The sequence below is a fragment of the Parasteatoda tepidariorum genome, chromosome X1 (genome assembly GCF_043381705.1).
Source record: "Parasteatoda tepidariorum isolate YZ-2023 chromosome X1, CAS_Ptep_4.0, whole genome shotgun sequence".
NCBI lineage: Eukaryota > Metazoa > Arthropoda > Arachnida > Araneae > Theridiidae > Parasteatoda > Parasteatoda tepidariorum.
The window spans coordinates 8,968,895-8,986,091 of record NC_092214.1 but is presented as its reverse complement, the minus strand read 5'-3'; the positions used below and the strand labels follow the sequence as shown (position 1 = coordinate 8,986,091).

The 17,197-nt window shown below is 27.3% G+C and overlaps 1 protein-coding gene across 2 annotated transcripts in view; it reads left to right on the top strand.

Moving 5' to 3' along the window:
- The first annotated feature begins 1,490 nt into the window (after window positions 1-1,490).
- Window positions 1,491-17,197, top strand: part of LOC107437445 (four and a half LIM domains protein 2) — a 159,412-nt gene continuing 143,705 nt past the window's right edge. The window contains exon 1 of one of the 2 annotated variants that reach the window (XM_071187842.1): window positions 1,491-1,925. In XM_071187842.1, the coding sequence (XP_071043943.1) occupies window positions 1,809-1,925 (117 nt within the window). In that variant the 5' untranslated portion in view covers window positions 1,491-1,808. Of the gene's footprint in view, window positions 1,926-10,686; window positions 10,782-17,197 lie in introns of those variants that run through there. The other variant, XM_071187843.1, reaches the window with a different exon arrangement.

The window sequence follows — 17,197 nt, the reverse complement described above, 5'->3', positions numbered from 1 at the left end:
GTTAAAATAACAGTACTTATCTGCTTAAAAAACAGGTGTCCGTTTTTAAATAACAGCATTTTTCTGTGAAATAAATGGTTTTATACTGGCACACTAGCTGACAGTTTTTTTTTCTCCAAAAATTTAACAGATCATTTTACCGAGTACAGAGTTACACAATAGTATATCGTAGGAACATGCTATGGGAAAAACCCATTAAATTTTACGAAATAATATCAATATCATGCTAATTATTGCGTAAGATCTAAAATATTTTAGACACAAGAACTTTTAGTCAAACGAACAAAATCACTATTTTATACTAATATTTATTATATTTCTCTCTTATGATTGCAATTAAAAGGACTTGAGTCCCGCAGTGGACTGATCGTTAAGACACGGTTCTCATCAGATCACCGAAGTCAAGCATCACTGGCTGCGGTCAGTGTGCGGGTGGGTGACCCACTTGGATCAGTCTGCGTAGGGACCGAGGGTGTGCGGTATTGGTCCTCGTTAAACTGTGCTACCGTAAAGTGCTCGACTTCGCGCGCAGGTCGTCGGGCTACCGAAGCGGGGGTGCCATCCCCTCCGTCGAGGATCAAAATTGTGATGGCATGTCTTCGGATCATCCTCCGGGATGTTTCCCAGACCGTCGCCAATAGCCCATTGTGCAGCTCTAGTGCGACGTAAATTAACAACAACAACAACAACAAAAGGACTTGAAGATAAAATGTCTTTTATGTTTATTTTCTGAATTCCTAATTTTGAATAGTAACAAATATATAATTCATTCTAGATAATTATAATTAGGAGCAAAAGGGAGATAAGAAGATAATTAAAAGAAGTTAATTCTAATAATTCGTGTGAGAATTTATTTTTATATATGTTTGAGCTCTACTATAAATAAGGCGAAAATTGGTAAATTTTTCATCCCTGTTATTGTGAATTATAAAATACGTAATTCCTTCTTTAATAATTTTTTTAAGTAATTAAATATTTATTTTACATTAAATACTTACAATTACGTGAAATTAACCACAATTTTAGTTTATTTAGGGCATACGGTACTTTGTGACAAGCACGCATTTCAAACCCATTTATTTGAGCCCTTTTTAGCTGCCTAATGATATCTGAAAATAAGAACTTTAAAAAAAATAAGAATTTAAAAAAAAAAGAAATGAGAATGAGATATATTAATTCTCATCTCCTATTAGCTTTTAAAAGTTATTTTTAAGTAAATCAATTAAAAATTGTATTCATATAATTTTTAAGAGCAATTTATATGATTTTTAAATCAATTAAAAATTATATTTATATCTTTTATTTAAGCTCAAAAAATAAATTTTTTAAAAACAATGTGAGTTTCATATTTATATAACGATCTTATAAATTCATACAGATAACGATTGCACCCTCTTTCCCCACATCTGACTGATCATTAAATTCTTTTTTACTCGTAATGAAGTGGTGATTAGATAAACTTAGAAATTTTAGTCACTTTAACTTCCCTTTCAAACTCGAAATAAGTTAATGTAACTGAAAGTAAGAATTTTTTACCGAGCTAATGAAAGGCATTCTTTAATTAGCTAGGTTTCCAAAACTTCTTTCGTCCAGACGATTTTATTTCACCGTAAATGAAAATCGTCTGCTCTGAAGAAACTTATCAAAGACAGTTCTGGAAGAAAAATAAATTATCGTCTACTCTGTCAAAGCTTTGATTAAAATCATAATGCACTCCGTTGTTGCTCCTTTTCTAAAGATGACAAATATTCTTATCTAATTATTAAACAAAATCGTAGTGATGTGAAAAAGTTGATGTAAGAATATAAATGTCAGGTATTATTATCAATAAGAAAGATAAAAGAAGTCTACGCCTGATTTCAAGTGGTAAAACTGTGCCAAATCCACATAGAAGGAAAGTACAGAATTTTTCGAATATTACAAAGGTAAGATTTTTGATGTCAAAATAAAAAGTTCCGAAATAAAAAAAAAAACACAATTTTATTAAGAAATTATTTGTATCAGTGTATTTTAATCTTTCGGTAAAATAATTGTTTGCAAGAAAAAGCCTCTGTTGCACACGTTTTTTCTCGCTCCTTGAATATTTTGATTTTACCCATTGTTTTAAATCTAATTTCACTTATAATTATTAAAAATTTGAAAATATCAATCTAATGTTTTAGTAAGCAAGCTTTCTATACATAAATATTGCTTCAAACAATGTCTTCGTCAAAAAGTTTGTGTAAAGCATGTACAGAACCAATTCTGGAAGACTCGGATGGATTAACATGCGAGGGTGAATGCAATTCTGTTTTTCATTTTCATTATGGTGGTTTCACTGAAAGAGCTTTTAGAAGACTTACTGTTGATAAAAAACAAAAGTGGATCTACGTACAATGTTCAAAACCACAAGAAAACCCAACGAAAATAAAAAGTGCAACTAGCCCAGACATTCTCGACGATATATTACAGCAAAATAAAGACCTAAGAGAGTTAATAATTAAGAAATTCAATGATTTAACCCGATGAAATGAAATTCAACAGTGAAGTAATTCTAGAGTTGAAAAATTCTATCACAGAGCTACAAGATGTAAACAAAAATTTACAAGCAAAGAATGATCAGTTAACTGGAGAAAACGCAGAAATAAAGAAGGAAATAAATGAACTAAAAGAAGCAGATATTGAACTCAAGCAATATTCCGAATAGATCCAACTTTGAAATAAATAACTTACCCGAGTGTGAAAATGAAGACATACAACGTACAACATCCCAGATTGATAATGTTGCGAATACTAATATATCCGAAAATCTGATCACCGCTCACAGAGTCCCCAGCTTTAATAAAGATAAACCTAAACTTTAATAAAGATAAATCCAAATCTGTACGTGATGCTCTCTTAAAGAAACTGAGAAATCGCAAACTTACAACCTGCGAAGTCAACTCCAGGTTCACAGAAATGCCTGTTTACTTCAATGAACATTTGACTCCCTAACTGAAGCATCTATTTTATCTTTCACGTAAGGCTAAATATGAAAAGGGATTCAAGTTTTGTTGGGTTCGCGATGGTAAAATATTCCTGAGAAAAGATGAATCGTCCAAAATAATACATGTGAAATTATCTCAAGACCTTAATATTTCATCCAACTGAAGAAACATTTTTATCTGTGCCGGACTGCCTAAAAATTGAAAATTTGGATGATTTAAATTTTTTTATTACCTCAACCTGTAAGTTAAACATTAATATTCTACATATAAATATTAGAAGTTTAAGAGCCAACTTTGACAATTTTATTTCACATATTTCTAGCATGATTAAAAATATAAGTGTTATAATTATGTCGGAAATTTGGATTCACCAAAATGAAAATAATTTTTACTCAATAGATGGTTATAATTCGTACTTTAATTGCAGAAATAATAATCGCTCAGGAGGTGTTTGCGTTTTTAAAGATGTCTTGATATTTCAGAGTTAACTATACATTTTGTTTCCGCAGAATCTATATTACTTTATAGCAAATCCTTAGATTTATTATTTCTATCTTTATATAGATTTCATGATTTTAGTGTTGATTTGTTTTTAAAACTGACCTTAAAGTAATAATCTCTAAGCTTAAATATCCTAATATAATACTGATGGGTGATATAAATATTGATATTCTAAGTGATGATTTTATTACTCATGACTATATTAATTTATTATGCCAATTTGGATTTCAAAATTACATAGACAAGCCAACTAGAGTAAATTCCTCGTCAACTTGCATTGATCGTGGCTTCGTAAAAACAAATTTCAGTCAAGTCCGGAATATTCATAAATGACATAAACTATCACTATCCAACCTTTTGCAGTGTTTATGACGATGAGGTAAGTAAAATTAAGGAAACTGAAAGTAAAATTTCAATCAACTATTATAAGCTCTATAATTTATCTGTCAAATTACAAATTTAATTACAATCCTCAAGATTCTCTTGATCAACAATATCGAAGTTTTGTTTTCAAATTTAATAATTTAAAAAATAATTTTAAATATACGTATAAATCAAACAAAAGAACCAAAAATAGCTGGATGACTAGTAATATCTTGATTTAATTCGAAGAAAGGAAAAACTATTAAGAAAAACTAGAAAATATCCATGGGATATTATTTACAAAACAGTATACAACACTATAGTTTATGAGCTTAAGAACTTAATTAAAACAGCAAAATCAGAATATTTCAAAATCAAAATTTTAAATTGTGATTCAAATAAACAAAAATGGGATCTTGTCAATAGTGTTATTGGTAATCAGAGCAAATCACCTACTTTACCTGATATTTTAAACGACTATGAATCTTCTGATCAATTCAATAAATCATTTGCAAATGCTAACAGTACCTCAAACCTAAATTCAAACAGTTTTTAAATATATATTTCACCAAGTTTAACCTCGTTTATTTTCCTAGAATTGAATGATTGTGATGTACTTTACTTAATAAATTCTCTTTCTAATAAAAACTCCTTTGACTATGACGGTATTAATGTAAAATTAATTAAATTTTTTGCTCTCAATAATATAAATTTTATAACTAATTTCATCAATACCTCAATCAAGTCATCCATTTTTCCAACTTCTTTAAAAAGAGCAACCATAACTCCTATTTTTAAAACAGGCGATAAAAATTGCTTATCAAACTATAGACCAATTTCAATATTTCCTGTTTTTTCTAAAATAATTGAAAAAGCTCTAGCTGATAAAATGTACAATTATTTAAAACATACAAATTTTTTCTCTGAAAATCATCATGGATTTAAAGGCAAAAGTACAGAAAAGCTCTTTCGGAATTTTCAAAATTTATTCATAATAGTATTGCTGAAAATAAGATAACAGTAGCTATATTTCTTGATATATCAAAAGCTTTCGATAATGTCAATCACAATCTTTTAATTAAAAAATTAGAATTTGCTGGTTTCAGAGGAATTATGTTAAATTGGTTTGTTTCATATCTTTCAAACAGAGAACATAGAGTTAAAATCCGAAGTAATTTTAGTAATTATATTTTTTCAAACCGTGGTGTTCCTCAAGGATCTATTCTAGGACCCTTATTGTTTATTATATTCATCAATGACTTTTGTCAACTCAAACTTTTTGGTAAGATAATAACGTATGCTGATGATTCCGTAATTTTGTATTCTTGCACTGATTTAAATCAACTAATTTTTCAAATTCAATCTGATTTACGCATAATTTCAAAATGGTTTACAATAAATGACTTAAATTTAAATCTAAATAAAACTAAATATATTTATTTCAGTTTAAGAAAATCAGAATTTAACTTAAATTTAAAATTTCACTCTCTCTCCTGCAAAAGTACTAATGAAAATTGTCAATGCTATATTCTACAATCTGTAAATAATATCAAATATTTAGGACTATATATCGATTCTAATTTAAAATGGAAAACACATATTAACAATTTAGTTAAAAAATTGCGTTTCGTTTTAGTTAAATTTTATCACCTTAAGAATAAAATTCATTTTAATTTTGTGAAAGCACTCTATTACTCCTGGTTTTATTCTTTAATTAATTATGGTGCGATAATATATGGCGGTGAATATAAAACTAATTTACTTCCCTTAATCTCAGTTCAGAATAAATGCTTCAAGATTATTAATTCTCTAAATATAAATAATTCAAGTGTAACTACTACCAATATATATACAAGAATTAACCTATTACCATTTCGCCATAATGTATTTTTTCGTATTTTACTTTATTTACACAACAGTAAATTAATATGCAAATTAAAAACTAATGTGTCTGAAAGGAGACAGATTCTCCACTTTACAAAAGAAATTTCACGAAAACAGTTTTTTTACTTAGCACCTAAATTATATAATAAATTACCATTTCAGTTGCAAAAAATCCAAATATATTCTTCTTTTAAGCGTGCTTTATTTCAATTTGTGATGAACATTGACGATTTAGACCTCCATTTTTCACTTTAAGGGAAGCATTCGATTTTTTATACCAGTCTTGTGCCAATCCAAATGAATTTCTTATGTTACCTTTGTTATTTTTTTACATAGTTTCATGTATTTTTTTTTCTATTATTACAGTGTTCAGATATGATGTCTTATGATGAGCAAAATAATTTATGATTGTAATGTCCGCCCTTTTTCTTGAAAACTTTTTTTAAATTTCTATTTTAAATTTATTGTATTACTTTTCGTTGTCACCTGGACAGGATTTTCCTCTTGACGGCGAATATATATTCTTTGTATTTATGTGTTTGTTTTCCTTTTCCAATAAAGTTAGATTAGTTTGTTAAAAAATATGTATTGAGTAAATAGTACCAGACATGACATATAACATAGATTGTAAATATTATTATTATTATTGTTTTTGAAAGAAAAGGTAATAAAAGCATGTTTTTATTTTTTTTGGGAAGAAAACATCACTTTTTATAAACATTCAAGTTTTAACTGTCTTTTGCAATTTTTTTTTCTTTGTAGAAATCTATTTTATAATAAAGATTTTCTTTTTAAACTATCTAAGCTAAAGATTATCTAGTCTCTCTAACAGTAGAGGGAAATATAGAACAAATGAATTTAAAATTTTCTAATTATTTGATACTAAATTTATTGTCGGCTACTATTTTAAGGACAAAAATATTCCAATAGGAGCCAATCCTAAAAAATTACAGTATGAGAAAAAAAGAGAAAGAAGAAGGGAAAAATATCTGACTTAATGATCGTATTTTTACGGACTACCGTACCATTTCAATGGTTTAAGAGGTAAAATAAAACTTTTTAATAGCTCTTACTGGTCCTTACAATTCGCTAGGTACTATTGTAGCTGGAAATAAAATTAATACAGATTAGAAAGCTAAAAATTGATTTTGTATAAGTATGTAAAAAAAGAAAAAACACCATTATTTTGATGTTAAATTATGGTGAAAATAAAGTGATATGATGCATTAAAGCTCATTCTCTTGAAGAATCTTGCAGACTTGGAAAGTTGAAATTATTATGTAAAGCTGTTGGGCACGTGCTTTTTTTCTTCCTTTTCTGTTAAATCTGCTATTATCTGAAAATTAAAGTTACCTTATTCCAGCTTCCTGTCTCAATCACGGCAATACCATTTTGTATTACGGGTAATTTGTTTACATCACCGAATTTCTTAAATTTTTAATTTGTAGATTTTACCTTTTTTCAAGTTAAAAAAATTAACAATGCTTTGCTGTTTTTTAAAAAAAGCGCCCTAACACCATTTTTACTAATATTTTCATAAAAAGATCTATAAAATAAGACCTTCACTTTTCCCTATCGTTTTCATGAAACACAATCTTGCATACATTTATTACTTTTCAATAATTTTAAGGTCATTAATTCGATAAAAAAAATGAAAAAGTATTATCTTAATGGTTAAACGTTTAAAAAGGAAGAATCAGAAAGGTGAAAAGTTCTAAAACGTGATTACGGAGGAAGGTTTCCTCCATAAATAGTTTTTAAAAAAATCATTGAAAGTGGTCGTTTTGCCTAGGATTTTTCGCATTTTTTTTACTAATTGTCAACGCATTCCCACTTGCAGTCTCTTTTTTCCTCCCAAACGCCCTTTAAGAACAAACATATTTAACCACAATTTTAACTAAAAACAAGTGAGGTCAGAAAGGCCTTACTGTGAATCTGCTGCAGTTCTTTCTGGTCGTAATCTCTTTGAGGGGGAAAAATTATTTTAATATTAAACTTTTCTTCTGAGAAACAAGAGAGGGATACGTGATCAACTGTAACAAATAAGGAAATTTTGTGGAAAAATAAAGTTTAAATAAGAAACTGGAAAAAATTAACCTTTTTTTTTGTACAATTTAATAGACAAAACCCAACAAAATCTTTCTACAATTACTTATGCCCTGAATTTTTCCCCGTGTTAACCCTCTTATGAAAATTTTAAATGATAAAAGAATTATTTTCTTCCTTCATACCTACGAGCTCCAACGGGAATGAGAATTCACTTTATTATTTTTTTTTTTTCTTAACAAGGGGGGAAAATCTTCTCTCCTTGCTGTTTCTGTTCGAGAATTTTTCACCCCTCTTGTTCTTCATAAGAAGTTTAACGGTAAAAGTAATATTTAAAGAAGAATTTATGATCATAAAATTACCGAAACGTGATGAATGCAGTGGAAGTATGTCCCCAGAAAAAGTGAACGGTGAGAAAAAATGGGGGTCATATTCTGTTTCATTTCAGGGCCGTTCTGCATAAAAATCAGCTGGTCTCAGTATTTTTCTTCTTCCATGCAGCGAAGTGCACTCAAAGATCAATGACGTCATCCAAGATTGAGTTAAAAATATTAGTCAAGAATGTTCTATTTGGATGTAATTAATGTTCAGAACAGTGGCGTGCAGAGGTGGGTGGCTGTAGATGCCTGGAGTAAGCGATTTAATTAAATGTTCCTTAAAAGAGGAGTATAATCACTAAGGAAAGAAAACAAAACCATTAAATAAGAAAAATATTGGAAAGATATATGTTGATGTTCGTGAAAAAAGTATAATCTCTAGAGGAAGAAAATTGAAACCTGTAAATAAAAATTACATTGGAAAGATATATGTTGATGTCCGTGAGAAGAGGAATATAATTACTAGAGGAAGAAATTAAAAATCTTTAAATAAAAAATATATGGGAAATATATATGTTTATGCTCGAGAAAGAAAGAATATAATTAATTGAGGAAGAAAATTAAAACCATTAAATAAAAAGTACATTGAAAAGATACATGTTGATGTCCGTGAAAAGAGGAGTATAATTACTAGAGGAAGAAATTAAAAATCTTTAAGTAAAAAATATATGGAAAATATATATGTTTATGCTCGAGAAAGAAAGAATATAATTAATTGAGGAAGAAAATTAAAACCATTAAATAAAAAGTACATTGAAAAGATGCATGTTGATGTCCGTGAAAAGAGGAGTATAATTACTAGAGGAAGAAATTAAAAATCTTTAAATAAAAAATATATGGGAAATATATATGTTTATGCTCGAGAAAGAAAGAATATAATTAATTGAGGAAGAAAATTAAAACCATTAAATAAAAAGTACATAGAAAAGATACATGTTGATGTCCGTGAAAAGAGGAGTATAATTACTAGAGGAAGAAATTAAAAAATATATGGGAAATATATATGTTTATGCTCGAGAAAGAAAGAATATGATTAATTGAGGAAGAAAATTAAAACCATTAAATAAAAAGTACATTGAAAAGAGACATGTTGATGTCCGTGAAAAGAGGAGTATAATTACTAGAGGAAGAAATTAAAAATCTTTAAATAACAAATATATGGGAAATATATATGTTTATGCTCGAGAAAGAAAGAATATAATTAATTGAGGAAGAAAATTAAAACCATTATATAAAAAGTACATTGAAAAGATACATGTTGATGTCCATGAAAAGAGGAGTATAATTACTAGAGGAAGAAATTAAAAATCTTTAAATAAAAAATATATGGGAAATAATATACATGCTGATAAAAATTTAAATTCATATTTTTAATAAAATTTTTTCATAATTTTAAGCTAAAATTATTGGATGGTAATTTTTTTTTTTGCTTAATTGTGATCTTTTTCTTCAATATTTCAATGCCGTAAAACTTCGTTAGCAAATTAGTTTGAAAATTAGATTGTTTTTTTCATAAATATTTTTTATATTTACCTATTAAAAAAATTAGTTTCATTTTAAGAATAATAAATAGATTTAATAAGTTTCCGTCAATAAATTATAGCTTTCGTGAGTATTCTGCTTAATATACAAGACAACAATTTATTATTTTTTTTCTCACTTACAGTAGATAAAAGTACCTCCTCTCCACAACTATTGCCAATAAAAGGATTTTACAATGGATCATAAAATGATCGATTTACATTTCGAGTTCGGCTGACATATTTAAAATTGTTTTTGTTTAGATGTTTACTCTTTAAGGAAAATAATAATTGTAATTTCGAAATATTAATATTTTTTTTAAAATAAAACTTTAACTTAATCGTCGTTCTTCCTTTTGGCTGAATGCCTGGGTTTTTACTCCCTTTCTGTTAGTATGTGTGTCTTTTATGTATTTTTTTATTATTTATTCATATATTTGATTTTAAAAAATACTAAAATTTGGTTATTAGCTACCGACAAGGTGCTTAGATTATTTCGATACAAAAAGTTTTTCATTAGCTAAAAGAGCTCCAGATATTTAACGAAGTACGTAATTTGTTAATATTAAGAGATTAGGAATCCGAATCGGTGGAAAAAAGGCATGTTTATTCGAGGAAACTACGCTTCTGTATCTGATTTCGTAACTTAAAATATCGTTTGCTCTAATTACTTAAGGTCTGTCCCTCGATATTGCTCGCTTAACTAAAAGAACGTTTATAGCAAGATGTGAAAATAAGGAGAAGCAAGATGTGAAAATAAGAGGGATCCAATTTTCAAATATCGATTCTTTCAGTAGCTTTATATTTTTTAATAAATAATTTAAAATACTTTCCAATAAAGCAGTAATGAAGTAAAACTAAAGTTTAAAATCTCAACTTTTTAGTGAAGCTTTGGTATTTCATAAGACATTGTATACTCTTTACATGAATTATTTTGCGCATTTGAAAAGAGAGGAGACTGTAAGTTTAAAAAAAAAAAATATTTTTGCCTTCGAACTGAAAGTTTTGAAAACGAAGTGATCATAAGAGCGGAAGAAGTTCCTCCCACCAATTCTGGCATTTGAAGTAAGATAGTTATCGTCATGTGTTGTCTCTATCCAGCTCACTTTATATTGGCTCGCTTGGTGAGTAGTTTTCTTCGCCAAACATTATCTCGATTGCGCAATATTTCAAAAACAACTAATTGCAATTTAAATTTCATCCAATTTAAAGCTCAAGAATTCGCATTGAAATGAGAGTTTTTATTTGACAATGTATTGAATCCAAAAACTCAAATAGATTTTGCTTTTAATCGCAAAACGAAAAGTATTTATATTTATTGTTTATTAACAAAGAGGCTGTGGGGCAGGTACTGGAGCGCAGAAACAGGAAATCTGCATTTTATATCATTTTTATTTTTAAAGTATCTTATTAACATGTATCTATATATAGTGGTCTAAAAAGTAAAAATTGTTCAGTTTTCCCCTTCAAGTAGATTAAAATTGTCTACTTATTTAAGAAATCAAGGTTGCAAAGTTTCAACAAAATTGAATAATATTTATTAATCACTCCAATTGCTTGAATTTAAGACATTTTGAATATAGTAATTTTTGGAGAAACCTTGTGTCTGCGAGATTAATCCTAGCAATAAATCACTTGTGCTACCACTTTTTAAATTTTTTTTTAACAAAATAACTGTCCTTTTATAAGGACACTAGGTACAAATAGGTTAAAAAATGAATGCGTGGCATAAAGAAAGGATTGTAAAAGATATTATGACAAAGAGTTTTCGAGTTACTACTCTTATATATTGGAAAACTTGACATGAAAATCATAAGTCTATATTGCCAGTTGTCACATTTGCTTCCCGGTTTTGTTCAACTTCATGAGCAAAATTCTAAAATAATATTTCACATTTTAATTTACATTTGACAATGCATTGACAATGGCAATGTATTTGACAATGTATTGAATACGAAACTCAATAAATTTTGCTCTTTTATATTAAAAACGAAGAGAAATTCATATTTATTTTTATTAACAAGGAGGTTGAGGAGACGTGGAGCAGTATTGATAACCGGCGCGCAACAAGAAATCAACTTTTCATATAATTTTTATTTTTGATTCAAAATCTGGTCATTTATTTGTACTACCCTTTTCGAAAATGAAATAAATAATAACTAATCCATTTTTATAAGTTATAAAAAAAAGAATATATATAGAAGAATAAGTTGAAACAGAATATATATNTTATTTCTTCACAAACACAATTCTTGTAAAAAAAAATTAAAAAATTAAATCTGTTATATCAAAAAACTAGATCGTTTTATAAAATATAAATTATTGCGCCTAATAAAATATAAATACAGTTTATTTGTAACGTGATCCTGAGAATAAAAAGGTTATTTTCTTTTTTAATTCTCTACTAAAATGAATTAATGAGTTATTTTTATTCATCATGGCTAGACGAGGAGGAGAAAAAAAATATCGAATTTCACTGTTTAGGTTAATGTAATTTCGTTCTCCCACCACATTTACACATAATCCATCGCCAATTCCACTTGCAATCGCCTAGTTTATAATCTACGGTATGTTTTGTCAATTCGCGTCCCGTAAGTGTTTCGGATTAAAGTTATAAGCTTTTTTTAAAATAAAATTATCTGTTGATAAACGGCATCAAAAAAATTTACTTAAAATTTTATGAAACTGTTTATTAACTTTATTTAAACATTAAAATTAATTTAAAGAATTTATTAAATTTATTTATAAATTTATATATTTATATAAAAATTCATAAATTTATATGAAAAATTTTAATAAATTTATATGAAAAATTTTAATAAAAATTTATAAAAATTTTAATAAAAATTCATAAATTTATGTAAAAAGTTAAATAAAAATTTATAAATTTATATAAAAATTTAAATAAAAATTTATAAATTTATATGAAAATTTAAATAAAAATTTATAAATTTATATAAAAATTTATAAATTTATATAAAAATTTAAGTAAAATTTATGCATTTATGTAAAAATTTATTTATAAATTTTTTTAGGTAATTGACGGAATGTGTTTTATTAACAAATGTCACTTAATACATAGCTTCCTTTGGGTTTCTTAAATGAGAAAAAACTAGGGGAGAGAGGGGACAGTGTGGACAAGGGTCTAAAATGGGCACCTTGAGTTAATGTGAGTTATAGTAAATTGGCAACAATGGTGCACACTTCCATGTTGCATAAGCACATTTTGAATCATTTTGTAGAAATTTATGAAAGAAGGTTCTTAAGATACAAAGTAATTTTCAAATTTTCTCTTTGCTCTTTAAATATTATTTCTTATCTTTAGGATTTAAACAGAAGGTGATACTATGTTATGAATACTGTTTTTTGCATATTTTATTATTAATTTTTGCTCAGTATAGTTTCTATTAATCAGCATTAGGCATTGACAAACGCATGTCTTTATTTAAAAGTTTTAGTTTTTTTTTTCATTTTTAAATCGCTATGTTATCGTATCAATATAAATAAATTGAAACATCTTGACAACATTGTCTCAATAAAAGTTAACGGTTTTGTGATAATCAAGCCCTTGTAGAGAAATAAAAAATAAATGCACTATGTTTATAGATTTTGATGTTTGATTTTTGCGTATCTTTTTACATATCTTAAAATTAGCTTTTGCTCAGTATAGTTTTCATTAATCAGCATTAGGCATTGACAAACATATGCCTTTACTTAAAAAAATTTTTTTTTAACATTTTTAAATCGCTATTTATAGTATCAATGTAAATAAATTGAAACATCTTGACAACATTGTCTCAATAAAACCTCCGGTTTTGTGATGGTCAAGCCCTTGTAGAGAAATAAAAAATAAATGCACTATGTTTATAGATATAGAGATTTTGATGTTCGATTTTTGCATATCTTTTTACATATCTTATAATTAGCTTTTGCTCAGTATAGTTTTCATTAATCAGCATTAGGCATTGACAAACATATGCCTTTACTTAAAAAAAATTTTTTTTAACATTTTTAAATCGCTATTTATAGTATCAATGTAAATAAATTGAAACATCTTGACAACATTGTCTCAATAAAACCTCCGGTTTTGTGATGGTCAAGACCTTGTAGAGAAATAAAAAATAAATGCACTATGTTTATAGATATAGAGATTTTGATGTTCGATTTTTGAGAAATATAATTATTTTAATCACGAATCTTTCATTTTTCCAGAAAGAAGGAAAAAAAACAATTTTCAAATTTTAAGAAGAAAAAAAATTTACAAAACATCTATCTTCAGTGACTGGTTGAACTGCGAGGACTGCATTTATCGATACACATTAAAAGTTGACTTTTTAGTTTTTTTAAAAAAAAGTAAAATAAAATTAGAAATTCAACTTCAAAAAATAGAAAAAAGCCTAAATGTGCCTAAAATGTATTTGTTAGTATAGTGAAATGCTCGATTACAATTTAGCATTTTACTGAATACTAGTATGTCAATATTTTTTAATTAGTCAGGCATAGATTGAAATTAATTTTATTTTGTCTTTAAATATACCTTTCTGAGTTGTAATAAATGTCGACTAAAGTTAACAAGCTTGTCTGCACTAGCCCATCACCTCCTACATCAAGAAGCCTTCACACGGTCGTTCGTAAGTAGTCCGCGCAGACTTCTTAAAAAGTGAACCACTTGTGCGCATGTACCCAAAACCTTTTATAAAAGTAATTGAGAGAAATTTATCTTTATTTGAGAATTGAATCTGTAGTGGTTGACAAGTGAATAAGGCAAGCCAATAATATTCATAAATAAAAAAACATTTTAGTCATATATTTGCTACCACTTTCTTTTTTAACTAGATTCTGTATTAAATGACTCGTTCGGTAAGTGGATACCTTTCACAGTGGTTTAATCGGACTACCTTATAAAAAACCGTGTGAAGGCTTTCAGTTATAGGAGGCGTTGACTAGCCTCGTAGCTTGTCCACACAAGAGATGCCAACTACTCCGGACAAGAAAAATAATGGAAAAAAAACGGTAAATAACTACAAAGTAAATTTTGCAAAGATTTGACTATATTTGCTTGCTTTTTAAAACGTATAGCTTGGCATAAGTATTTAAGTGGTGAATTATACAAGCCTGCGAATTATTTAGAAATAGTGGTGGATAAAAATCTACTAAATTGAATTTATTAAATCAAGAATCACAATTGATAAACTACCACTTTAAAATATATATTTGCTTTCCGGAGTAAGTTGACATCTCTGGTCCACACTAGTATATATATTTGCTACCACTTTCTTATTTTTACTAGATTTTGTATCAAATGCTACTTTCGTAAACGTGTTTACCTTCACAGTGGTCTGATCGGACCATCTACAAGAAACCGTGTGGAGGCTTCAAGTTATAGGTGGCGTTGGTCAGAGTNTGTAAATGATGTCGTTATTTGAAACATCATTAATTAATTGGCATATTTAAGACTTCGAACCATAAAGACTAACCATTAGTACGTCGATCATTGGATTAAATGGTTAGTTTGAGGCTGTACGTCAAATTCTTTTCTACCCTATTCACAGATTCTTTTTAACTTCAAATGAAGACACTAAAATAAAATAAATTTGATTTTCTAATATAGTTCTCTTTCTAATAATATTGTTTAGTTATTTATTTTCTAATTTTAAAAGAAACATGCTAGATCCAATGTTAGAATTCTTCGTAATCCAGAGAATAAAATCTTCTTCAAAACACCACAAAGAGTCTTTCCAAATTTAGATGTTTCAAAACACATGTTCAGCTGGAGTTTAAAAGCTAATGTGAGACAGTGTTTTATAGAAAACAGTGTTTTTTTCTCTAGAAGTAGGGAAAACAAAGAAAGCTCTAACAATCAGCACACCATCTGAAAGATTTATTTTTGAATGAGAATACTTTCTTAAGGAAATGTTTAAAAATAAAATTTTCACATTGCTGAGAATTACAAACACTTTTTGTGTAAGCCTTGTTTTTGCAGCGAATCCATATTTTCGCAGTAAAATTAAAATAGTTTCGCTATTTTTTCCGGGAACTTTGAATAATTCCAATTTTATTATTATTTAAAATTTGTGAAAATTGGGGAATGGTGAATATACGCAATATATAAATGCGTATATTCACCAATAATATTTTCTCACATTATTAAAAATCAGATTTTCATTATAAAAAAAATGTGTTTTTTGATTTTGGTTATTACAAAAACAAGAAAACGGTTAATTTTTTATGATGATATGAATAACATTTAACAATATGTGAAAACAATTAGGTCCGAAAACTATAAAAAACCTTTTGGTTAAAAATCGCCTTTTTTAAAGACCAAAAACACTAACTTGACTTTTTTTATCTGGAAAAATATAACATTTAACATCATGCGAAAATCAAGATCAAGGAACTTAGTTTTTGTTTTAAAAAATGTAGTCAATTTTAGTCAATTAGTGGTCAATTTATGTAGTCAATTTAATGGATTATATTAGTAATAAACTATTATTTTGGTTATTATATGCAATAATCGAGCAAAATTTTGTAAACTTAGTTTAAATATTTCTGGAGATATGTACATTTTTAAAAAAAAGTTTTTTTTTGTCATACGTTTTTTTTACTGTAACTTTAAAAATATTCAATAAACTTTTTTTCCTAATTTTGTAGTGAATCGTATGTGGCTACTAATCAAAAAAGTCCAATTTGAATATCTCAAAAATTTAAAAATTTTCAAGTAATTTTCAAAGTAGTTTTCTTACTTTTTAAAAGAAAGCTCAAAATTACACGGATTTTCCACAAATTTCATTTTGTACTATTAAACAAGATTTATTAAAACATACACCGGTATTGTTGGGGATCATCCCTCATAAAATCTTTTCAACTTTTCTTTCGCATGCTTAATACCATCACAATTTGTTGTTCGAACCATCATTAGAAGAGTATTATCCTTTTTTAATAAATCTTGTTTAAAAGTACAAAAGGAAATTTGTGAAAAACCTCTTATAATTTTGAGTTTTTCTTAAAAAAATAATGAAACTACTTATAAAATTGCTGGATTTTTTTAAAATTTTTGAGGTATTCAAATCAGTCTTTTTTTTATTAGTTACCAAATACGATTAACTACAAAATTAAGAAAAAAATGTTTTTAATTCTTTTCGGCGCATGTGCAGCATGAAAAACTACTTTAATTACTCATATCTATCGCAATTTTCAACGAATTTTTCTTAAAACTTTAAAGCAATAATTTTTTGATCAATTTTAAATTGATCCAATAGTTTTGTTAAATTTTAGTGAATATTTTCAAAGTTATAGCAAAAAAAAAATGCAGGATAAAAAAATATAGGACGTTTTTTATAAAAGCGTTCATACCTCTGTAAATATTTAAGCTAGATTCACGAAATTTCCCGCAATTTTCGCATGTAATAACCAAAATACCAGTTGTAAGTTAAAAATTTATTACTCCTTTTTTTGGCATAGGATGTTCAAAAACAATTTTTTTTCAGCTTGTAAATTATTGACGATCCCACGAACCTCAAAAGCTTTAAACTTGATTTAT